The 24,698-nt window shown below is 40.2% G+C and overlaps 1 protein-coding gene across 1 annotated transcript; it reads left to right on the top strand.

Annotated features, from left to right (window-relative positions):
* Positions 1-527: 527 nt before the first annotated feature.
* Positions 528-23,490, top strand: RB195_017939 (uncharacterized protein; the record flags this gene model as incomplete). The annotated part of the gene is made up of 51 exons (XM_064185149.1): positions 528-595; positions 1,329-1,497; positions 1,583-1,691; positions 1,744-1,844; positions 2,328-2,423; positions 2,491-2,591; positions 2,643-2,746; positions 3,307-3,434; positions 3,511-3,634; positions 3,911-3,987; positions 4,061-4,204; positions 6,121-6,235; positions 6,289-6,436; positions 6,895-7,064; positions 7,262-7,356; positions 7,429-7,529; positions 7,671-7,778; positions 7,861-8,047; positions 8,675-8,792; positions 8,973-9,088; positions 9,165-9,338; positions 9,451-9,629; positions 9,749-9,854; positions 10,338-10,471; positions 10,886-10,984; positions 11,053-11,198; positions 11,252-11,406; positions 11,981-12,067; positions 12,698-12,814; positions 12,888-13,091; positions 13,191-13,343; positions 13,401-13,485; positions 13,545-13,640; positions 13,696-13,768; positions 13,821-13,907; positions 13,990-14,095; positions 14,579-14,698; positions 14,790-14,963; positions 15,034-15,132; positions 15,202-15,293; positions 18,384-18,527; positions 18,593-18,689; positions 19,381-19,601; positions 19,657-19,779; positions 19,842-19,968; positions 20,026-20,232; positions 21,573-21,821; positions 21,883-21,960; positions 22,016-22,141; positions 22,194-22,301; positions 23,440-23,490. The coding sequence occupies 51 exons, from the start codon at positions 528-530 to the stop codon at positions 23,488-23,490; spliced, it is 6,396 nt and encodes a 2,131-aa protein (XP_064041030.1).
* Between the last annotated feature and the right edge of the window lie 1,208 nt (positions 23,491-24,698).

The raw sequence follows: 24,698 nt of genomic DNA, 5'->3' as shown, positions 1-24,698 counted from the left end.
GAATGGCACCGAGGGGCGAAACGATTTCAAAACGAAAGAAGAAAACGTCATCACACATAATTTCACGAGATATTGCAGAAAATCCGAACTTGCTACTTTGACGCATTCATACAGACTTTCAATTCGGGTGTTGCATTGGTCTAGTTTCTGTTCTGCATGGGTGACCCCTCAATTCGACTATGTTAGGACTTCGGGGTTTTTCTGGGCTTGCTTTGTTTTTTTTTCGACTTATTGTAATCAGCATGAGAAGTTCAACGGTAGTACAGTAGCAACTTGATCACCAACTGTGAGAACTGACCGGGTATTGTAGATTGTATGGTTCTTTTTGTGCAGATGGTCTTTTGTTTTTCTGTGATTTTGTTGTCGTCATTTGATTTCTAGCACAATTTAGTAGATGAGTGCGGCCGGCTATGTAGGAGTCAATTAATCACTTGTTTTCGTGTACACTTCAAGATCCCTGTTTGTTTCTTTTAGGGTACTTGAACTGAATTCCCCGTAAATATGAGTATGTCCGTGGAGTAAGCGCTATGACAGTTACTACACATATTGCCGAGATCCTTCGCCAAGGGATTTGGGCCTCCTTGACCGGTGGATGGTGAGTTTGCAATGTCGTTTCCTTTTTGTATATTAATTCTAATTCTGGACGTGTAGCGCACTGATAAGAGTTTCCACAGTGTCTGCACGGAAGACAGTTCGAAACCGCCCTAGGCTGACAAAACTCCTGAGTAATGAATTGGTAGCAGAATACTCTGGAGAAGTATGGATGCCGACTTGATAAATTGGCTGAATAGCTAGGGCCATTGGTGTACTTCACGATTACAGGCGCGCCCAATTCCCCATAGTTGTCTAGAAAAAGAGCGTAGGAAAAACCTTTGTCGCACCGGACTCAGTAGATATATGCCTGGCGTTTGCCTGCAAAGATCATCATCGGCATCAGCTGCCTCATGATTGTCCGCTCGTTCGCAGAAGCGGCGCGTACGCCTGCTTTCCCTGACGTAGAAGGTTATGAGGTAGTAGGTTTGAGTGTGGCAAGCCCATTTATAACCTGGTTTCCATGGACAGTCAGGGGGAATCGAGCGTGGTTGTGTTCGTACTCGTGAAAACTGCACCCTTGTGCCTATTCTTTTAGAGGTCTCAAAAACTCTCAGTCTCGCGATATGCTTATTTTAATTTCTATGGTTCTCAGTTTAAATCGGACGCGTTGGCGCGCAGCGCAGAAGAGATTGGGCAACGAGATTGAGCCTCTTTGTTCCACAGTCTTCATTAGTAGTCCATGTCTTTATTTTATTATGTCCCAATAATTTCCCATTAGCATAATTTTGTTGCAGGTACTATGAGCCAACGCACTCGATTTTCTGCAACACTGTCCATTTATATCTCTGGTTGGTGTTACTGGTAGTTCCATTAGTTGTGGGCCTTGTAACATCTGGAGCTCTTTCTCTTTCGCTTCTCGCAGGATACACTTGCTTCATTGGCGTTCTTTTCGCCATCCTAAAGGTACACTGATTGTAATTGCATAGTTCATGGTGAAGTTCATAACTTCTTCCCGTTTTTTTTTTGTCCTCTTACATCATTCTTTAAGACTGTTGTTTCTCACTTGCACATTGTCTTCGATACTTCTGAGCCCATTATTACCACCAAGGTGGTTTCAGAAGCAGATAATCCTACACGGGGAGATCCTGACATCATAGGTTGGTGATCAGGGAATGACTGTCTCGAGAATGTTATTGTCGCTTTCTTCAGAGCAAGAAGAAGAAGATGGTCTTGAAATGGTTGAGCTACGAGAAATTCGGCGGCGGATCACTGACAGCGAACTAGTGATTGACCCTCCTCTTAGATCAAGGGTGCTTTTTAGTCGCTTGGATCTTTTTAGAATTTCCCATCAGAATCCTTATTTGGTGTGAAGTTAATTACAGTTAGCCACTACTTTAAAGACATCACCCCACGAATCGGGGGTGGTGCGGGTTTCAGGTTATGCTTATACGGGGTCGCAGATTGTGGGGAAGAGGGTGATTCCGTCTATTTCTTATTAATTGCTGTAAAAAACGGCCCGAAACATGCGGTGCGTGCACGAGACTGCCGCGCTCCAATACAACTCGTTGTAGAAAGCAGCGCCCTGGAACGCTCGAAGCCGCATCTTACGGCGATTAGGAAGAAGTGAGCAGGATCCCACCCGTTTCTGCAATCTATGATCCCGTGTAGTCTTTGACCATCGGGAATCCCTATCACGTCACATTCGTGGGGTGATGCCTTTAAATTGTCTGTTGACGTAGTTATTACATTTCTCTCCCCCGTTCTGTTTTCTGTTCTGTGATATCAATATTCAGGGTGATCGACGCCGAGTACGTATTGAGAACAATTTCCAAGAATTACCTAATGTTAATAAAACAATTGCTGTCGTACAAAAAAGGATTGGGCTGGAGGTTCGCTATTTCGTTTTCTGTATTTATATTTCACGCTCCTCATCATATAATTTCTTTTGTTTTTTAGGATGACAGTGACGAAGAAACAAAGGACAAGGTAGTTGAGGTGCAGGACATAGCTATTGTTGAGGAGGCACCACACAACGATAGTGATCTGGAACTATCTGCGTAAGTTTCCGGCGTTGTTTTACGAAAGCTAGATATCACACAAATATTTAGAGACGGAAGTAACCCAGGTGCTGCTTCAAATCAAAGAAAGCTTTCTTCCGCAATGTCTAGGAAGATGTCCGAGCCTGTAATGTCATCAGAGGGACGTCGTAGTGGTGAGTTGTGTAAACTCCTAGGTTTCTCAATGTAGTTTAGTGAGCAGTTGTCTCTTTCTCTTCGAAACTCCTCTCCTCTCTCCTCCAAAGCAACAACAGAAAAAAACTTTGTTACAGTAAGGTCAAAACTACATGAATTTTGGTGCAGTTGCGCCGCTTGTGCAGTGTTGATGTCGTTTTGACCCGACTATACTTCGGTTATCTCTATGTGATGAAATATTCGGCAACTTGCCAGGTCCCGTTTTGCATATTGTACAAGTTTTTGATTGGGGATGTTCCAAGGACAAACTTACTTATGTAACCTTGCGTCTCCTACCTGTCGTGCGTTGAGTGAGGATCCTTAAGCTGTGTTCACTTGTAGCGTTGTTATCACCTCCAATGAAGCAAACTCGCCGAAACCTGAACGTTTCAGAAGGCATAATTAGACAGAAGACGTAGAAAAATACTTGATTGCTCTAAATGGTTCAGAGGAACATGACATCTCCCTGAACAATTTTACTTATTAATCTTTAACATAATTGATTTTTCCCCAATCATCTATATATGTCGGATGTTTCCAGGATCTCAGCATGGTTCAGATGTTGCCTTGAATTCCAGAGTTCGCCGAGCGAACTCATCGCTTGAATCATCAACTAGTTATAACGATAAAGGAATGCTCAGCCAGTCAAGCTTGGATCAGGCTAGACAAGTACGTGCTACACATGTAGTTAGATTTGCTTTTATTTCTAAAGATTACCGATAATTCGTTGTGCTTCTGTTTCCAGAGCACACATAAATCGTATCCTTCGAAGATGAGCAGTGCCGAAGAGTTCCAAACTGGTGGCTTAAAAGCAAGAATCTCGAAAAAGGTTGATGTAGCTGGTCCGTTGGCAGAAGTTGTAGTTTCCAGTAAGATGATTTTCTTATTCTCAAGTTTTGATTGTCGGGAGCAATTTATATTTTGTTATATTAATTATGTTCACGCATAGACACTCATCTCGTTTTTCTTTTCCTTCATTTTTTTCACAGTCCACTTCTTTAACTAGTTAAGCAGTTCAAAAACTGTCATTTTCTTTTTAATGTTCATACCAAAGCTTTCGTATGTATTTCTTTCTTATTTTCTTATCTAGTTTGATTCACTTGATTAATATTCGCTTTTCTCCACTTCGAGCTTTTTTTTTTGAGATGCAGAAACTTGCTCATCATCATCTTCTTCGAAATCTCTCGACTCACAAAACACTCCCGAATCAGATGGTGCTGAGGTGTGCCTGAATAACCATTTCTGTGGTTTCACTTGCAACAAAGTAGTTTTTGTATTCATGCAAACTGTTCTAGGTGGACGAAAAGGAAGGTGATGAGGCTCACTGCGAGCAGACAGACCAACCATCTACAAGCAAAAACATCCGAGAGCTAGAAAAGCCTTATGTAGTTGTTTCTACCGAAAATAATATGCCAAAACGCAGACGTCCGAAAATCACGGTGAGCTATTTTCGTTTCAGTGAGATTCGCACACCCAAACGTTGCTTTTGTTTGTGTGGTTGTCTTGGAGTAGGTGACCGGTTCCGGCGGCTAAGTCTCCTATCGTTTTTCCTGATATTTTTATATAAGCATTTGTTTTTTTTACATATTTATAGCTCTATTGCGACATACGTTCCTGGACTTCGTCTCGAATTCAAGTTGGAAGAACTTGATTAGGAAATTTAGTTACGTAATGCGCAGGCTCAAGTGAACGTAGAGATTTTCCCAACAGGGTAGTCATGGGGAAGGGGTGGGAACGAGAGGGGCGTTGTGTGCAGTCATATCCGTTACGTGCCCTTGAAATGAAATCGTCTAATATTAAAATATTAGTTCGCTCCTTGAGTCAATATTAAAAACGGATGACTTAGCATTTTCCTGCTGCTGTAAACTATGTTTCGTGACGTCGGGGTCGCTTCGTCTCGTGCAAAATTGTACTCGGTGATTACAATCAGCTTTCAGTGTAATGAAAAGCCATAAAATATTTGAACAGTTATGATAAGGCCTGCCTGAACGTCCTGCTAAAACCGGACTTCAGGATTTTTTTGGTGTTCGCTTCGCTTGCCTTCACCGATCAATAAGAAATAACAGTAGCGACATGTTTTGTTAAATTAGAATTGTTTTTTTCCTATCAACGCTCTCTTCAATTTTTTTTACCCGAAAATTTAAGCATAGATGTAAGATTTTATGGTTTTTCCCTAAGCGCGTCAGTTCTATATTTGGAGAACAATCAAACTTGATTTCACATCTATGTTTCTCTCAAATCTCCGCAATTTGGAAACACTACTCAAAGTATGAGTTTCCTTTGTTCGCAACCATTAGCAAAGAATGATGTGCTAACATGGAATTACGTGAATATCACGATCATAGTGATAAAAATAACGTTCTACGTCAGATCGCGTAATGTGGGACCACTATGTATTGTGTTTGATCAGCCGTTCGCACGTGTGTTCCCCCTTTTTGAAGAAAGGATGTCAGCACCATCAGGAGACATGCTGGAAAATATACCAAACTGACGCCATGGTTTCCGCCTCCCTCTCTTTTGGAATTTATTGACTGAGACACACACACATACACTGACGCACACACGTGACAGAATAAGCTCGTTATTATATAGCATGATAGTTTGGGAATTTTGAAGTATTCGTTCACATAAAAGTTTGCTTACTCTCACTAATATATGACAGAAACAAACTTGCCTTATCAAGGTCAACATACATACCCGCACTGCTTTGGACAGTGGTGAAAAGGTAGAGAACTTGCCTATATGGTGCATGGCGATGGTTCGGCACCTCACCGGTGCAGAGTTTTGCATCATTATGTGAGTGACCCACAGACAAGCACACACACACGGACTAAGCGCGTTATTATATAACATAATTAAGATGCGATAAAAGACGTGATAAAACTTGTGTAAGTAGTGACGTGTGAGTGAAATCGTTTGAAATGCACGTAGCTACTTGAAGATTTTTATTTTTTAAAATTAATTTACTATCCCAATTATCAAGTCATATAGAAACATTACAAATGTGTCTGTAAATATAGATATATATGTTGTATAGGAGAATTAGAATTATTCAGAGGTGACTTTGTGTTGAGTGCTAAGAAACTGCAGCAAACAAACTCCATTTGCTTCATTGCTTGCTCATTGCTTCTACATATCTCCGTCACGGCCAATTGAATATGTTGAAGATACTCTTATTTATAAAGACAGCTGGTGCGTTCTTTGATGAGAGGCTCAGTGGTGGGAGGAGGTGGGTAACGTGGTATTGGTGGGCGCCGCAGCAAGCAACAGTCTACAACCCACAACTTGAATTGGAATATTTTAATACTTAGAATTTGCTTTTGCCACTGTGAAACTTCAAATGTTGTCTATTTAGAAAGAAGTGGATGAGTCTGCTCCCTCTACATCAGGATGGTATCCTGTTGTCGTGTCACTTGGTGACACAGACAGCCCCAGATCAACTGCAATCACTAAAGCGCCCGATGACAGAAGTTAGTACGTTGGATCACGGATGATTTCTATTGCACCAATCTATTGGGTTTAGGTGGAGGCGCCGACATCAAAGTGGAAATCACAAAATTCCTTGAAGAGTTGATCGAAAAACACCCGGAAACCCTTGATGTTATTGAAAATGTGCGCCAAAGTCGGCTTGGTCGAAGCTCTGCTTCCCACAGAGTACCGCAAATGTTCAGGTTAATACGTTATCGTGGAAGAAATATTAATCATTATTATATGATATAAAGACTCTTAAAGTTTCCGTTCCAGAACCCTGCTCTTTACTTACGTACGCAGTCTTTTCCTTTACTATCTGTATATGCTACATACTTTACTATCTCTGTCCCTCTCCAAGTTTGAAAAATGAATTTCTCTAAAAAAAAAGAATTGTCATGGTTTACGATAAAAAAGGTTATACTCGTGGTTGGTTCACACTTAAGAATTTCAGAGGACTTGGAACCCTTTTGTCACTTTTGAATAAATTCTCCTTTGGGTCGAAAAATGTTGTCTAGTAAAAGGACCGCCACCTCCAGTAGCGATTCCACATAAATTACAAGACAATATTTCTTTCGACTTTAGGGCAGTTTTTGATGTCACTGAACGACACTCTATTGGAAATAGTATGGTAACACCTTTTTATTTAGTTAGTGTTTAGAGTACCAACGAGACGACGTTCTTCGTCCTCCTCCGTGGTTGCATTGTCGGACATGGCTTTAAGAGATGGTACCCATGTTGCGGCAGGGCATGAAGACACATCTCAGGGTGCGGTTCATTCGTTTCAGGATGCTGATGGGATGTGGTGGACTTATGCTTTTGACGAACACGGTAAATTTATATTTACTTTAATGGACGAATAAAGAAGGACTACACTTGTCTGCAATGATAATAGCGACTTATTCTCCTAACTCGAAAAATTTTCAACCCTCTTTCTCTATGTAGGATGTTTCCCTTGGTTTTGTTTGTTTTATTCCAGGTAGGAGCATCAATTTTTTGCTTACACTAGTACATTTTTCTATGTTTAGGTGTGGGAACAGCACAACCTCTTGGTTCTGGACGTGCTCTTATGGAACTCCTGCAAAGCACACAAGATCCTCCGCTGGGAAGAAATCGTTTAGATGTTCGTGATTTACTGTGTTCTCGTTGAGGACGGATTGCCAGAGAATTCAATCGATAACTTCATATTTTGCAGGTTCTTCCGGAATCCGCATATGTAAGCAGTGAAGAGGAGAATGAACCATGTACGTCTCAAGCGGTGACAAACATGCCTGGATTAAATATTGGAAGCACTAGGTAGTCCATATCGCCGTATAAAATGGAAAATGGAACTGTTTCGAAATAGTTTTTGTTTATTAAGGAGTACATGTGTTAGATATTCAAAAGTTAAAAATCCCCATAAGAGCAGTGCTTCTGCTTCGACGTGTAGCTCTTTAGGCGCGACCGCGCTTTGTCTTCATCGAGTAACGAGAGTTACACCTACATTCCTCAGCTACCAACCACAGTGTTCCATGCTCCTACGGGAACAGGAGCTAGTAGAGCAAGGTATTTTTTAATGTTTTCCTTGATTTCCTTCACTGCGGCATCGCGCCTGTATTTTCATTTGATTGGATGTTCGTTTTTGCAGCGCAAGACATCAAATGGTGTCATTTGCTAATGTGGCTTCGCGATTGCGGGCTGCTGTACGTCAGAATGATACCTTAGCCATAGGAGGACCTGATGGATCGGATACAGCTGCAAGTCAATTCGCACGAAGCATTCTGGAACGTAGAGAAGGAAGATCGAGGGACGATAGTGCACCACCTACTTACCAGGTTTTTTTTATATGAAATAGTTTGTGGATATTAATTCTCTAGTAATAAGAGGAAGACAGACATCAGTTGTATTCGCTACTTTAAATCTTCTCTTAACATGATCATGGTAGATTCCATATTCATCATATTTTCTATCAAATAACAATAGAATCTGTAAAGTCTTTGATCTCTAATGCGTGGCTACTGCGAAAAGGTCGTCTTTAATATGTGTGGCGAATCGGGTGAAGCAGCCTTGCGCAAGGAAATTATGGTATTGTAAAGATTTGAATAGGATCGAAGGTATATGTCTAATGTCGTTAGAGTGATTCCTGTAATTGATACAAATATAGTCTTTCTTCATACTCTTGAGAAAGACGTTCAACAACTGTTTATCGCTTAATCTAATACCATGTTTTATTTATACTTGTTCTTTGACTTTTGTAAGCCTTTAACAATTACAACTAGTAATACCATGCTATGCTTTCAGAGTTTTGTAACTTTTAGGTTTCTGTATGATTTTTCTTTTTGTTCTTATTCTTTTTTGGAACGAACGAATTTTCTGACTTATGATAGATCTTGTCCACACGTTCAAGCTTGGTCCCAAAGTTCGTATCCTTCCTGTATTTTCTCTATTTTAAATTCATTTAGGAGAGTTTTCTGACACGTTTGGATTCGGGTTCTTCAGCAGGAGGCGGGATGACATCTCGATTTCGGTTTCTTTCTGAATTAGGACTGGCTGTGCTCCCAACTGGTGGCACAAACACAGGTAGGACGTGAATTTGTTAAAGTTTTTGTTTTCTGTTATTCTTACTCTAGTCCCAACAAATGACCCAGAAACCACGCTTGTACAGATAGATCTTCTAAAACGGTCTTTTTTCCCAACTGCATATATAAACGCATTTATATATGCATATATATGTCTTTCATTGGATTCATGAATTTTCAGCTGCTGTTTCTACGGATTATTCTGCACCACCTACTCGTCGCACTTCAACTGTAAAGAAGAGCTACTATTATAAGATGAAAATGTTCCCGAAAACGAACAAAAGTTTTAAGCTAAAGGTGACGGACTGTATGAGATGTCATGAGTCAATTCCAAATGAATCATTTCTCATTATTGCCCTGAGTCCATTTTTAGCTTGACCGACTATCTGTATCAGCTCTTTTTGATCGAAATCGGTCTGCCTGGTCCTGTGCGTTTGATGTGCTTCTGGCGTGTACTGTATCCTTCCTCGCTGGTCTCGTTTTAGCTACTGGCATTTATTTCGATATTTGGTTATTCCTGTTTGCTTTCACGGTGGCGGGGGCTCATGTGAGTTAATTGATTAACGAAAGCAGAGTTTTGTTGAGAAGACTGATCAATTTTTTTCCAGTGACTGTATTCTCTTGCTAGTCAGCTTATTCTTACATTGTTCTCTTTTCAGTTTTCCTTGCTCAAAAGTGTTCAACCGGATGCATCATCACCAATCCATGGTTTCAACTGGCTTGTGGCCTACAGTCGTCCTGTTTACTTCTGTATTGGAGCTATCATTGTCTTGGTTCTACATCATTTTGCTGACGATCCTAATTATGACAAAATACCATGGAATTGGAATCCATATCGGTATGCTCGTGTACACTCGATGAATTTAATGTTTGAGACAGATCATATTTTAAAAATAAGGAGACTGTTAAGCAAAAGTGTCAAATATTCGTGAAATAAGAACCAAATGCATTGTGCAGGTTGTACGAGACATCCGGAGAAATGATACTGTTGGCATTTCGTGATCTCTTTGCAACGTTTCTGGTAATGTTGCCATTCGCATTTACAATGGGATGGCTACCACAGGTTTGTATACAGGCCTTTCAAAAAGTTTGTTCTTTTTTCTGCAGCACTCAGTGTGCTTTGTGATGAACCATGACTTACGTTAAGTTTTATGGACCTTGCGTTTGTTAACAGTTCGGTATAAATGTGACTTTCCAAGGTACAACATCTCGCTTGTCGAATATCTTCAAATATATTATACTATCACTCGTTAGTGGAATGTCGTTTATAACAAGGAGTGTAAAAGTAGTACGCGCTCGCTTTTCTTTCGGATTCAATTTGGTCGTATTAGTCCGAAGTCCTCTTGAAGAAAACAAAAAAAGAAGGGGGAGATTTCACAAAACAAAGTTATTTTCTCGAAAATGTTTCCATCACCTATTCTTTCTCTACATATATCACTATTATATTTTAAATTGCTTCTGACTTTTTTATTCTTCCTCGTTTTCCTTCCTACAAAAAAAAAGTTTGAAGTTATAAATCCAACATCTTTCGTCTGCTCATTTTTAGGTGAATACCCTTACACACCACGTGTTGGAACAACTGGAAATGCACGTTTTTGGTGGAACAGCGTCATTAGGGGTTGTGAGCGCCCTTATCCAAATTCTGAAAAGTCTTGCAGGATGGGCAATTCTAGGATCTTTGTAAGCTTTTTGTTTCTTTTATCAAGTTGTAGCTCACCGTAGACGTATGAACTACCAGATGGTTATAGTAAGATCAAAACAACCTGAACCTCTAGCGCACTTGCCTAAACGGCTAGGTTTGAAGTGATGGTTCAAATCTAGCGGCTGCTATTGAGGTGGAACCACTACTCATCCTTTCAGTCCGAGTGGAGATAGCAGTAGTCTCATCCTGATCGCAACCGTTGTCTCCACCGCGCCGCTTCGAGCGCACTGCAAAAGGCTTCATGTTGTTGACCCAACTATAAATTATGATAGTCCAGTGACAAATTTGTAATTTTCCTGCACCGGAATTCATGTCCCCTCACCTGCAAGCATTTCTAGTGTTGTTGTTTTTTTTTAAAATTGTTTGGAACATCAATTTGAGTTCTTTCTTAGGTGTCATCTAGCGTATTCGGTCGATCCTACGACTACACAAACACCTGCATTTTCGGCCTTTCTGGCTGCAGCTGTAGCGATCTCGTATTTGCTAAGCAGGTTACTCATTATAATTTTGAAGTTACTGACGTTATACATAAGCAGGTTGTTGACGGAAACTCCTTCAGGTTTTCTTCGAATCCTCAACTGTTCGTGATCCTCTGCCGTGCTATGTGTTCTTCTGTTGGTAACTCTAGTCAGCCGGAGAGCGGCAGCCGTTTATGCTGTGGTGCAGCACCAGAACAAGAAGAAGATGAGCGCGTGAAGGACTCTGGTATCCGATATTTGTATTCTTCAACTCAGTGTCTTTGAAATATCACCTTTCAGATGAATTGGATGTGTCGGATCCGTTACCAGGGCGTCTTCGGAGCGCCGTTGTTTTGCGTGCGCGCCATGATGTACTCTTTTCTGCATTCTTGTCTCTTCTCGTGTTTGCCCTTCATTCCACGTCGTTGTTCACGGCTACACAGCCCTATTTTACGGTGAGCATCAACTGATATAACTGATATTTATCGTCATATCATTCTTTGATCGGAGATTTGTGCGTAATCTGCGCCCTCACGGCTATAAAGTTCAGTGGTTTGCTTTCTATGTTACTTTTTTTTACAACTGTTATTAAAAAAAAAAAAAACATTGCCCTTAGAAATTTTGTCAAGACTGGTTACCCCTTTCTACGTTGCAACGTCTTCCCAGCTTACTTATGTTAGAGAACACCCTACATTTGCTTCTCATCTCATCCAACTCTATAAGCAAGATAAAGTAAGGTGCTCTTTTCTACATTACTCTCTGTTGGAAAAGTTGTGGATTTGTGAGTCTACAACTCAATCACTACTGATATGCATACTATTACTTTGTGTTTGGATTTGGTGCGTTTGGTGGGCTTGCACATTTAAAAAAAAGTGGTAACAGTTCCCACTCACTGTGAGAACTAGCACTTCACCAACGCCCTGCCCCTTTTTGCTCATAAAACTTAGTGGTTCTTTGTGAGAATAATTAATTTTACTTTTCGAACCATTTCCCATGGAGACTTCCAGTACAAATTCATTTTTATTACAGGTAATTGTCATTCCCATTTGTGTTTCCTTCGGCGTCATGAATCACTACCTCTACGAGCAGCTTAGAACTCATACGCCGTGGAAGTTGGTCAGTTCTTAAAAGTATTGTTGAGTTTTTGGTGCCATGCCATAGGGCAGCGCTGTTTTAAAATGTCTTCTGGCGCTCACTTTGAACTGATTTTTTCTTCATTCGCTCTACCAAACTGCGAGTTAAACTCTGAGACAGTGGAGAATCCTGGGAAGAATCCATATTTTTCTGCATTCCCAAAATTGATTTTATTGTCCCAACTGGTTACACTGTCTATGTATCCTTATTCATTACCAATATATAATTATGCCCAGCAATCAGGACAACTCCCCTACCGAAGTTTTGTACAGATATACCGTAACTACAGCAGTGCAGAGAGATCTTGGTAAAATGAAAGATAGATGACATCTCTGTGATCATGTGAAAATACTTCTTTCTTGAAGTGATGGAAAATTCTGAAAAAAAAGTGTCGAAGAACTCTTAGAAATGATTAGATCCATGCTAGATTATGTGGTTTCAATGCGTTATTTATTTTTTGTTTGAAAAGCAGGAGAATGTTTCTTCCACATATCAGATGCTTCTTACACATTCATCTTTAGAGAGGGTATTTAAAATGTAGAGGAAATACCGATTTTCTAATACCTCTCATGTCCTTACTTAAGTGTTTTTTTTCGATTGCTTCTTTTCCAGATTGCAAAACCTATCCTTCATTCGCGAGAGTACACACAGTACGAAAGTCCTGATGAAGCCAAGCTTATGAATTTCGAAATCATTCACGTATGGATGTTAGTGATCGAAAAAAATCTGGTGCGGATTTAGTTTTTAAGGTTCCTGTCGCCCTAGTTTTTTTTTTAAACCGTTCATCTTCAAATTTCTGCAGCTTTATCCGCTAGTGGCAATGGCAGTTTTAACTGAATGTGGCTGGCACTTGCCTTGGGCAAGAGTGATTGCTCCTCTTATCATCCTTCGCTTTCTTCGTGGTGGATTCTCCCACCCGCAGTTAATTTACGTGCCGTTGGCGCTGGCATTCACTGTGACTCGTTTCGACTGGAAAACTGGGTTGCCGTTTGGACTTTCTGTGGAGGTATGATCAAAATCTCGTGGATGCTGAAGAATCTATGTGTTCATTTCAGCAATAAGGCTTCGTTTTGTTCAAAAAAAGTTTTCTAGTCAGATATTTTAGATGTCGCCTTCTACAGTGTTCCCATTGGTGCTCTACATCTTAATCGTATTCTATCCGAAATGGCTGGAACTCTACCTCAAGATGAGCTTTGTCATGGCGTACGTAGCTCCTTGGCAGATCAGTTGGGGATCAGCATTTCACGCTTTCGCTCAGGTAACCAACTGAGCAACTGCGAACTGTGTTTTGAGTTCAGAGATTTTTACGTTTTAGCCTTTTTCAATTCCTCATTCGGCCCTCATTTGGACTCAGACGGTGATTTCAAGCCTTATTAGTGCTCCGCTAAATCCATTTTTGGGTAACCGTTCTTTCTTTGTTGTCTTATCCACGTATATTACAAGTGGTGTCCTTTTTGAGGGTCTTCGTTTTTCACCACTTCCTATGTACGGCCTGTAAAGTTCTGGGAACGAGATTATAACACGAAGCGCAGCGATGCATCAAATACAACCTTAGGTAACAGATGATTACATTAATAATGTGTTTCTTACCAAAACATTTATATCTGCAGCCTCCCAAATTGACCGTGGGCCGATGTTGGACGACAGCAACTTGAACGCTGTGTTTTACGAACACTTAACAAGGTATCGATATATTTCACGCAATGTGTGCTTTCTAAATCATTCTGCTTTTCAGAAGCCTTCAAAAAAGCTTGGCTGGTGATTTGCAAATGGGCAGATGGGCGACTAGCGTGCAGCCGGGTGACTGCTTCATCCTTGCGAGGTGAGATTCATTTTCTTATTTTGATTGGTCGTTTCTAGTATGGTATAGGAATGTATATTTGTTTGATAATAATTCATTTTAGTTTCTACCTTAACTGCCTTGTTCATATTATTGAAGTAGGCAATGGCTTTGTCACTTTCCAACTTCGGGGACTTGAATTCCGTGGCACATATTGCCATCAAAGAGAGGTAATACTCCTTGAGTGTGTTTGCCAGTAATGAAAGTTCTCAGCCATTCATTGAACTCAAAAAATGAAAATGTGCAGAAGTCAGCAGCCACCCTAATTTTCCTCTTTCGTCTTTTCTCTTTTTTTTTTGCAACTTTGATCGCCTTATTTTTTTTTTGAATAACTAAATCATTACAATTTTCATGTAGATTATAAGCTGTTGCAGCTTTGAGATATTAGGATGAATCAGCCGATTTTTAGTTCACCAAAAAGGAAACTGTGCGTGAATATGATGAATATATCTAGAACACCGCTTGTAGAAAGTTATTGTGAACTGAATAGACATCTTGAGGAGATCTAACCGTTCCGTTAATCCACTAAAATAACACAGAAATGGCTATTGTAGGTGACTTATTTGAAAGCTTTACTTTTATCGAAGTTATCCTGCAGGAACCCTACTGAACAAATTTGGTGAAGTGAACAATTTACATACTCTTTACTTTAGGTGGAGGCAATTTCTGATGATCAAACGCAAGGGACTGGGTGTTGTTGTTGTGCACCAGGATCACTGCCGGGTTTTCTCTCGCTGAATACAGCATGGAGTCTGCGCTGGCTAGCTTGGGAGGTTGTCAATTTCTCATACCACTTCTTCTTTTACTTTGCCATTATATGATTAATTCTCATGGATTAGTCAGTACAAAGTTTGTTATGTTCAGGTAGTGACAGGAAAGTACATCATTGATGGTTACTCTATCACCGACAATTCGGCTGTGAACCTTCTACAAGTTCATGAACTGAGACGTCTACTTGTGACTCTTTATGTAAAATGCATAGTTTATTACGCTCTGTCTTCCAACAAATTACAAAGTTGGCTTGCGAATGAAACTGTGGTTAGTTCCAGTTGTGCAAAGCGCATTGTGCAAATACTTGGAATCTCGAAATTACCACATCTTTTTCCAGCGTGCCACTCTTGATCCTATTGTGGCGAATCCTCGTTATGCCGACGTCGATCATCTGTTCTGCTCAACAAATGATGAGGACTTTGATATGAGTGAAATGGTTCGATAACTGGTTTTCAAATCATTTAGTTGCTTATTACTTACTTGTGACTTAAAATCGCTACTTTAGGGCATATCTCGTAACAGTTTCTCAGAATGGTATTCGATGTGGATTTCCCATTGCATACACAAACGCACAGAGCGCAACCCTGATGAGGAATTGTGAGTTTTTTTTAGGAATATTTCACTATTTGTCATCTTTCGCAATGTTTATTTTCATAGGTTCGATGGCATTACATTTGTAAAGGACAGTCCTACCAAAACCATTAAAAATTAGTGCTTTGTTTCGAACAACAAGAAAATTACTAGCGTCTTTTTGGCAAACTAGAGGCATCGTGTGTAAAGGACAGTATACAGTATATAGTCGAACGTATTGCACTGGAATGTCGCGTTGCATCCTCCATGCGGGTGAGCGTGGGAACGTCTCCACCGAACACCACGACATTCTCTACGGAGCTGGCTTTTCTAGTTTTCTACCTCTTCCATCTTACTCAGATTTCTCGTTTCCTTCTCTATATACATATCATCGAACGTGATATAAGAAACACAATTCCGTTCAAGAAATGTTAAAGTTGCAGCATGAAACTGTGGAGTCTCAGATTTTTTTTTGCAATAGTGCAGACAAAAGTTTGGCTTTGTTTTATTTCTTGTATTGTTTGCATTACATTTGCCCTTTCTTGTTGTTCTTTTGTCATACTCTATTCCTCCTAAACATGTTTTCTGCTTTAGATATGTTTAGAAACAAAGAAGTTACTTTAAACACAATGCATCACGAATTTAATGTAGTTTGGAAACCTGATGAAAACACAGCGTTCGGGTGTTATTACGATTATGGGCGAGGTCCACCCAATTCCCTAATCGTCCTGAAATTGTTCCTACGAGGTAAGCCCCCCTTACACACGCTCCGGTCCCCTTAGTAGCCTATTTATTGGCTTTACTTGAATGGGCTGTTGATTAAGCCTCATTCACTGCACAAAGGTGCCGCGTTCTAGCGTACCTCGTGGGAACAAACGACGGGAATTGAGTGGGACCACTGTCATATTCTTAATCTACACCCTGAACTCTACTTTTTTTGTATATTATTAGAAACCCCAACATTGTCACTTTGTGACGCGCCGCCTTTAGCCCCTTTAGCGCTTATACCGTATATAAACGTCATGGAGTGCGCTTTTTGTACAGACGCGTGCCACTTAAGAGGTTGAGTGTATGAGAGCTAGTTATCAAAGCCGCTTTATTTGCAAAGAAAAAGTTGTTGTACATTACAATGCTAAGATTTTCTACCAAACAATCCGCTTGCACGTGAACGGCGTTGGGCGATCCCAGAAGACGCACGGAAATCTTCGAAAATTCAGTTTCAAACTTTTTAAACATTGACTGGATTAACGCGGCTAGCAATAAGCGTCTTTCAGAGCCTTGATATCAATTTCTGCTGTAGTTTCCTTTAATAGGCCACCTCTAACAATCTTCACGACATCTTTCTGCTTCTCGAAACCTTTTTCTAGAAACGGTACTTGGATGAATATTATAGCGGACAACAACTTTTTTTCTTTATTTCACCAGAAGAAGCGATTCTGATAATTACCTATTGCATATTAAGAGCAACTTCTTGTTCTTGCTTTTTGCTTATGTATAACAAAGAAATTTATAAAGCATAGATCATCACAAAAAGCAACAACAGAATTGAAAAGTAACGCGCACAGTACAAGAACTGAGAAGTTGCTAAGCTTCTGCCGGCGCTATTTCAATTTAATCTAAAATAGCAGATTTTCTTTCTGCACTTTTCGCCTTTTTTTAAGCGGAACTGCAGTTTCTACATCTTTTTCTATAACATGTTCTAGATTTAACCAAAAAAATCGGAGCAACAGCTGAAAGAGAAAAAGGTTGCTAAACATTTGTCCGTCACGGTCTGCAGTCTTTTCAAAGTCCTTTTCCCTTTGTTTTGTCCTTTGTTTGGCTCTCAGGTTTCTCATTTAAGTTTGTAGAGCTTGGATTTCTGTCTTTTGATGTATCTGTACACGATTTGTGGTCGGATTTTGAGATCTTCCTACGGACTACAATTACATAAAATCTAATCATGCACGATTGCAGTAGGAAATTGGGTGCTGATGTAATCTTTTCAGGTTGAAACTTCAGAGGCACCCTAGCAGCAAAACAAACGATAAAATCAATTTAAAAGATTTCTTGAGATTACATAATGCTACTTATGCTCTATTATGCGGAAAAGAAACAAAGAAGTATTAAAAATCAGAAAAGAGAGCCCAGAAGAGTTCGCCGTGCTCAGTGAAGAAGAGCTGGTGCACAATGGTGTTGACTGTGGTGGCTCTACAATAACAGGTCAACGCATGATTTCTTCTCTTTCTCAGTAGATGATAACATGAGCTCATTTCACGTGTGAGGTTCCAGTGCAGCACGTCCGACGAATGCCCTCAACGGTCTTATTCTTCAAAAGAAGCTTCTCTCATTTTTCTTAGTCATATTTTAATTATGAGATCCTAACACTTGCATCTCCATAGTTCAAATTGCCATCATTAAGATCGATCTTCATCCCTAAAGACGATTCGGTATGCAGAAGAGGATATATAGATAATCTTTTGGAAACGATTTGATAATGTCCCATTTAGAAGTAGCACTACTCTTTCATTGAGGTTTTTGCAGCATCAGGTTCTAAAACATCTGTTCCTTTGGTGCGTCATTTTTGGAAGTAAACGGTAACTCCTCACTTCACTTGCTAGCTAATGCAAACTGCCAATAAATGGACGAAGGATAAAGTGCACGGCGTTGATCAATCTCTTTGGGGATGGGCCCATGCGTTCACTTCCTTGAGAACAGTTTGAGGTTCGCAAATGCGCGTGCAGCTGAAGAATCAAGTCAATGTTTTTATCCTTGCGGACAAGTCTAGTACAAGTTCACTCGTTTGGGCCGGGTTTAGTGCAGTCGGTAAAAGGTCCGCTGTGGTTGCATGATCGATTGGAGGTTTAATTCCGTTTCAGTGCCAACCAAGCTTTTCATCCCTCTGTGGTCGATAAATCGGTACCAAACGTGTGTGTGAGGATAAAACATTCACTTGATACAGAACAAGGCTTCCTCCTCTCGCGTTCAGAAAGCACAAACGATTTTTAAGAGAAGCGAACGTGGTGGCGCGTCCCAGCCGGGTTGATTAACACCAGACACTTTATCCTTCAAACTTTCAATATTCCGCGAGAATCTACTTAATAGTACTTTGTCGGGCAAGCTCATGGGCTTTGATTTCAGGAATTCTGATTACATAACTTGTCTTTGCTTTGTGCTCTCTCTCCTCGGAAGACGAGCCTTAGGTGCTGCATCGTATAACCGCCACTCAAATGCTGCTGAGTCTTTTCTCTGTGGACTACATGCACTGTTCAAAGGAGATTTCAGGTGATTTTCACTTGTGAAACGTAAGCGTTTTCAGAACGAATTCTGACTAGTGTGAATATTTATAGAATTACCTGTCAAAGAGATGAATGGGTGTTCGCTGACATGGACCTATTAAGATGTGTCATTTCTCCAGCTGTAAAAATGGCTCTAAAGTTACATCAAGTAAGTAAAGTCATCTAGTGTGAATAATAATCAATCAGTAATCAAAATTTCTTCACTCTTAAGACCTTCTATATTGCACGTTTCGGTACCAGTTGAGAAACGTCTTACAGTGGGAGACAAAGTTTTCTACGTGAGAATGCGAATTCTGCTGTCAGTTGGTCGAGAACAGAAAAATGAAAATAGATGTTTGTTTCACCGGACTTCATTACAAATGTTTCTTGTAGTGTTTGTGTTGAACAGTAAGATATGATTTAGTTTGAGTGAAAGGTACATTTTTGCATCGTACCAACCTCGTCAAATTTCATTTCTAAGTAGCAAACTACAAATTTAGAGAATTTTCAAAGAAATTTCCATGAATTCTCGGATGTAGTTAATCACATAAAACTACACATTGCTGTAATTAACCAATTCGCTTATGGAGAGAAGAAATGCAATGTTTGCTGTTAGAATGTTAGAAACGTGCAATACACAGAGTTAATTACTTCGTAGGCTTTCATTATTAGTACAATTAATTACTATTTTTGGTCAGCTTGTATAATTGTAGGATCTTTCAGGATTTTTCATTCCTAAATCATGTTTTCTACATTTATTAAGTATTTGTGGGATTTCCTTTGGTTGTTAAGCAATTTTGGTTTTAATTTTTGTGGTAATTTGTAACAGTACGGTATTTGTGGTTTCCCTAATATTTTAGGATCATTTCGCAGCGCCTGATGACTTCGACGATCCGGAGTCACTCTATGACCTTATTGCTGAACACCAAACTAAACTGTTCATTTCACATGAACACGATCCGGCTTGGCGTCGTGCGATCATTGCGAACACTCCATCGTTGTTAGCTCTCCGACACATGTATGATGAAGGCCAAGATGACTACAAGATCATTATGCTCAATAGGATGCACTTAAACATGAGGTCTATTCTGGAAGCTGTCGTAATGATGAATAGTTCCCGTGATAGACTGGTTCAGGGTGATCAAACTGAATCGTGAATGCGTGAGAGCTTTCTGGGCAGGTCAACAGCAGGAACTGATCTTTTTAAGGAACAGAAATCCTGAAAGGGGAAGTATCCAAAATGCTAGACAAGTGCTTAGGTTGGTTTCACGGCTGAAAAAACTTTTTCGTCTGAGGTTTTTATGGTGGTTTTTATTTGCAGAAATATGATCAACAGTTCTGCTGATCAACCTGTTGGTTACCCTATTTATGTCTCGCCGCTAACAACTTCATTTGCTGAAACTCACTCTCAGACAGAAAATATTATTGGGCCACCTATTACTGTTGAGGTACGCAAACTTTGCAGTGTTTTATTTTGTGATATTATGAATTTCTCTTTATTTCAGGGTATTGGTTCAACCATCCGAAGAGCTTGGACAGCTCTTCGTGCCCATTTTGGACCTTCTGGGAGCTCGTCGCTTGGTCTTCAAGGAGGATGTGGTGGTGCGAACGTACCTCCGATAGCATTGCAACAGCTAACGGCAATGCAACCGCAGCAGAAGCAGACCGCTACATCGGAGATGGATGATCGGGCAAGCACGACTTCGGCTCATGTGGGTGTGGTTTTAAATTGTCAAGAACTCGCTTTGTTTTTTTTTTCTACTGTTTAAATAAGTAGAAGATAACTGTGTTGCTTTTATAGTGATATTGAGTCTTCGCACATCTTCTTTCCTGCTAAAAAGCAAAAATTTCCATTTTGTTATTACAAATGAAGGATTAACAATATAATTATCATCGTTATCAGCAACTTGTAGTCGTTTAATGGGCAAAATTTTAGGGGCTGCGACGATAAAAAGTGTTGTTTTTGAGTTTTTGAGGTTACCTAGGTATTTGTAAGAAGCTATTACAATTGGAGCAGGCCAGGATGTTTGCAAGGTCCGAACTATAGAAAGGGTGGAGCGCGGTCGCCCAGCCCTGGTCCTTCAGAAATTCTGGATTTCAAAAGTTGCCGCGTCACCTTCTCCGCGGGCGGTGTCTGAAGGCCTTTTCAGAGCCTGAAACAGGCGATTCAATTCAAAACAAAGAAGCGATCAAATCTCTTCACATTTATACAGACATCTCTAAGCCTACTTTTTCAATTAGTAAGGTAGCGACGATTGGAAGTTTTACTCGCTCAAGCGAATCGACCAACAACGAGAGTCAAAGTGATCAAAGTGAACGTAGCGACTGCAATAAATGCTCGCCTTGGATTGGAAAAGCCTAGTAGTGACCGCTGACTGATCAATCACGAGAGCGATCGATTCGGATGTCTCATTAGAACGTTAGACAATGAAATCAATCAATGACCTCATGTGCAGCTCATCAAAAATGAATATCTATTATGCCGAGATTCATCGAGAGTCGAACATTCCGATACATACGCATAAACAGTGAATAAACATGCTAAAGACACAGTGGATGGAATCACACATATTTACTAACCCCTACTTGTTTTTCACTGCCCAGAACAGGAGAAGTTCTACCGAAACCATATTAGTTAAGTTATATACATATATATATATATATATATATATATATATATATATTATATATATATATATATATATATATATATATATATATATATATATATATATATTTGATAACTTTCGCAGCGTTGCTGCAGAGGCCCTAAGTTCTGCTGCTATAATTTTCTTCTTAAGAAGGCAGCAACATTAGTGTCAACCAAGAAGTATCTGAAAGCGAAGAAAAAGTATGCGCTTTTAAGCTCCAAAAAGAAAAACAAGAGTTTCAGAAATTATTTGCTTTGCACAGACCATCGTTCACTATTGCTTACATGTTTCTTCGAATAAATCTACTTGTTCCCTTGGAGGAAAATGTGCTGGATCATCTTCACAATGCTAATGAACAAAATTAGATGTGCGAAACCGTTTTCTCCTATTTTTCTTCCTAGGTGGAAAATTCAATAGTGCACATGACTCCCGACGGAAGCGCTCGTGTGACGTTAGCAAGAAGAGTTCCTGGCAGCGGTGATACTCCACCAGGAGTCAGCAAATATTCTTCGACTGATTCTGTGCCACAGGGTATTGCCAAGAGAATTAGCGCCGATCGGAAGACGGAAGAAAAAGAAAGTGTGGAAGAAGAAGAGGTGGAAGAAACGAAAGATACTGGATTGTGGGTCCGCATCACTGATCCGGAACAGGTATGGCTGCCACTCCTTTCGTTCATGGAAAGAAAAAAGCAGTTATTCACAGATTGTTTAGGTTTTCCGGTATCTCAATGAACCTTTGAAATCCACAGGAGAGCCGCTGGTTGTTTGGCCGAGTGAGGAGATTCGGCAGGTGAGAACTGCGGCAAAAGTAAAAACTGCAGCAGACACTAATTGCACAAATGTAGATCAGCGGACGGAATTCGTGGTATTGTCAGCCAATGGAAGGTCTTATGGGGCGCGTCATGTTCACATGGCATCCAAATCATCCTAACAGAAAACTGCGTAGCCATATAGGAGATGCTATACATTTGGTGAGCCCTGAAAAATTGAAAGTTCCCAACTATGGAAGGATTGTCTGTTTAGGTTGCAATTCCTGAAATGATGTGTGCACTTGTGCCGGTCAGTGAAAAAGGTTGTACCGTACTGCCACCTGAAAAAGTTGCCGAGTTGCAAAACGGCGAGAATAGAAAGGTCAGTGGATTGTTTTGAGGTTAAAATACTTTAGTGGGACAAAAATAGCTTGTACCTCTGACTGGGAGTAGTTGTAGATTGCAGGATCCAGAGTGGTTCCGTTCATCTCTCCGTAATCGTCGTAAAAACAGCGTTGGAACAGCTCTAGTTCCTAAGCTTAGAACGCGAACCCTTGCACACTCTCCGGTGCCCTCTGCAGCTTCTTCATTAGTTTTACTTGAGTAGGCTGGTGAGGAGTCATCATAAATCTTTGGCAGCTCGCTCAGGGACGCGGCGCGTGTACAAGTGTGGTGCATTTTTTTGCGACGATTAGGGAAAGATAAGCGAAAGCATCTCGGATCCCACAATCTACAACATCTCTAACTTCTTCCACAAGTTCCCTTTCGTCAGACTTGTGTTATTCTTCCTTCAAAATCCCACATGATTTCTTTGTTTTCATCAATTTTTGGGAGTTTTTGCTCCAAAAAATTGCTAAGTTTTTTAAACCGTACCATAGAAGCTATTCGAAGGCTCGCGAACCACCAAGGATCTCCGATCAAGTATCGTTAGTGGTTAATAATCTGTTGTTTTCTGTCAAGATTTAGGTTTCTAAGGCCATCGACCAGAGGAGGGCTAATCGAAGATCTTATCGTTCTAGGATTTTTTGATCACTTGACAAGTTAGAAGAGTGCATCGAAATAAAAAATGTTCTTAATTGCTTCTATAATAATCACTAATGACCCTCTTGACGTATGTACATGTTAGCTGGGCAAGGTTCAAATTGCGATATGTAGACCGGAACCGATTTTTCAAGCGTAACCGCTGGACTTAGAGAAGTGTGACCGCAACGACTGAAAAGTGCTAAATGTGGATGTGTAAACCTGTTTCGTGAAGGTTGTAGCTGAATCCACGTTTATGTTTTTGTGGGACCGTGGCACAAAAGTTTTCGCCAGGAAAGGTCACCATGGTCATCAAGTTTCGACTGTTTGGACTAATTTACCACACCAAAATGTAGTTGTGCGTAGGAAATAAAAAATAGCGTAACGGTCTATGCTTTTTGCGGATTGGATAAGGATCAGGATCTAATTCTATGACAAAGGCATAAAAGCCAATGTTTGGGGCCTCTGATTAGAACAGCTCATATTTCGTTTTGTTCCAGGAATACTTGCTGTTCATTAAAAAGATCCAAAGCGATCTCGAGCTCCTTTAAGTGAGCCGCTGCCATGCATCGTCCTCGTGGTGCGTCATCTTCATTATAGCATAAGTGTAGAATTATTGTGTATTGGTTTATAAGGCTTTTTTTTTCTAATTTCCCAAGCACATTGGTTGTCGAGGTTAATGTATAGTGTGTATTTTTTTATAGTTTTGTACATATTTATTTATTTCACCAATAACACTTCTGTACTCTTTAGTATTTGAAAGCATAAATCATTATATCGTGATTCATACATATACATTTGCATTTGCTTGTGTCCCAAAGGGGTTCGAACGGGGTCTTTTGAAGTTTGTGATTTTTGGACGTTTTGAAGTCTGAATGTAATCCTCTTTAATCTGTTGAAGTGAGTTGAAAAGCTTCTGAAAGGCTCTAATCCAAAAAAGTTCCAAAGTTTTAGGTGATCCGACATTTCCAGTGGCTACCACGCCACAACATCGAAAAATAAATTCTCGACGCTTCATCCAAGGATCTCGTCTTCATTCAATTAAATGTCTGGATCAGCTTTGCATAATTTCCTAATAATTTTTAACCCCTTCCTTCTACGAATTCGCACTTCCGTAGTGTGTTCTCCATAAGTCACCGATCAAATACTTTCTAGAGTAAACGAGGAACATCCATCATCTTACCGATGACAGCGGTCGCGTAATTTATAATCGAACTGTTTTCGATCTGTCGCCGTTTGCGAATCATCTGGCGATTTTTTGAGACTCATCCTTTGCTCGTTACACTGCAGTCGTGACAGGTTTCTCCATCTCAGTCCTCTACGTGCGCGACCTGTTCGCCGTCGTTTCAAAAGTCAGTAAATCAAAACTGAATGAAATCATTGACCATTCAGGAAGCGCACGAATGGAACTGACAGTAAAGTGATTAGCGCGAATCTCTCTCATTTTTTTATTTGTTCTGGATTTTTTTGGGGAGCGAAATAGAGGTGAATCAAAGAATAGTACTTCTGGAAACGAACTTTCTGAAAAATTTTAACTATATTTTGTATCTTGTTGTAAGGAGGAGAAGGAATAAGGCCAGGTCAATGTACACTTAAGAGATCTCAGATTGAATTTTTGATTTGTACACCTGCAAAAATTTGCGCATCATGTTTTCCAAGGAGGAGAACAACAACAACAAATACAGGCGTAACTATGTGTGTCGAAGTAGGCATTTCTCACTGTAAATGCTTCCCCTTCTCCAACTACTACTCAGACCAT

Source organism: Necator americanus, chromosome II (genome assembly GCF_031761385.1).
Source record: "Necator americanus strain Aroian chromosome II, whole genome shotgun sequence".
NCBI classification, from domain to species: Eukaryota; Metazoa; Nematoda; class Chromadorea; order Rhabditida; family Ancylostomatidae; genus Necator; species Necator americanus.
Note: the sequence above shows the minus strand (reverse complement) of the source record. Positions and strands in the feature narration are given on the sequence as shown.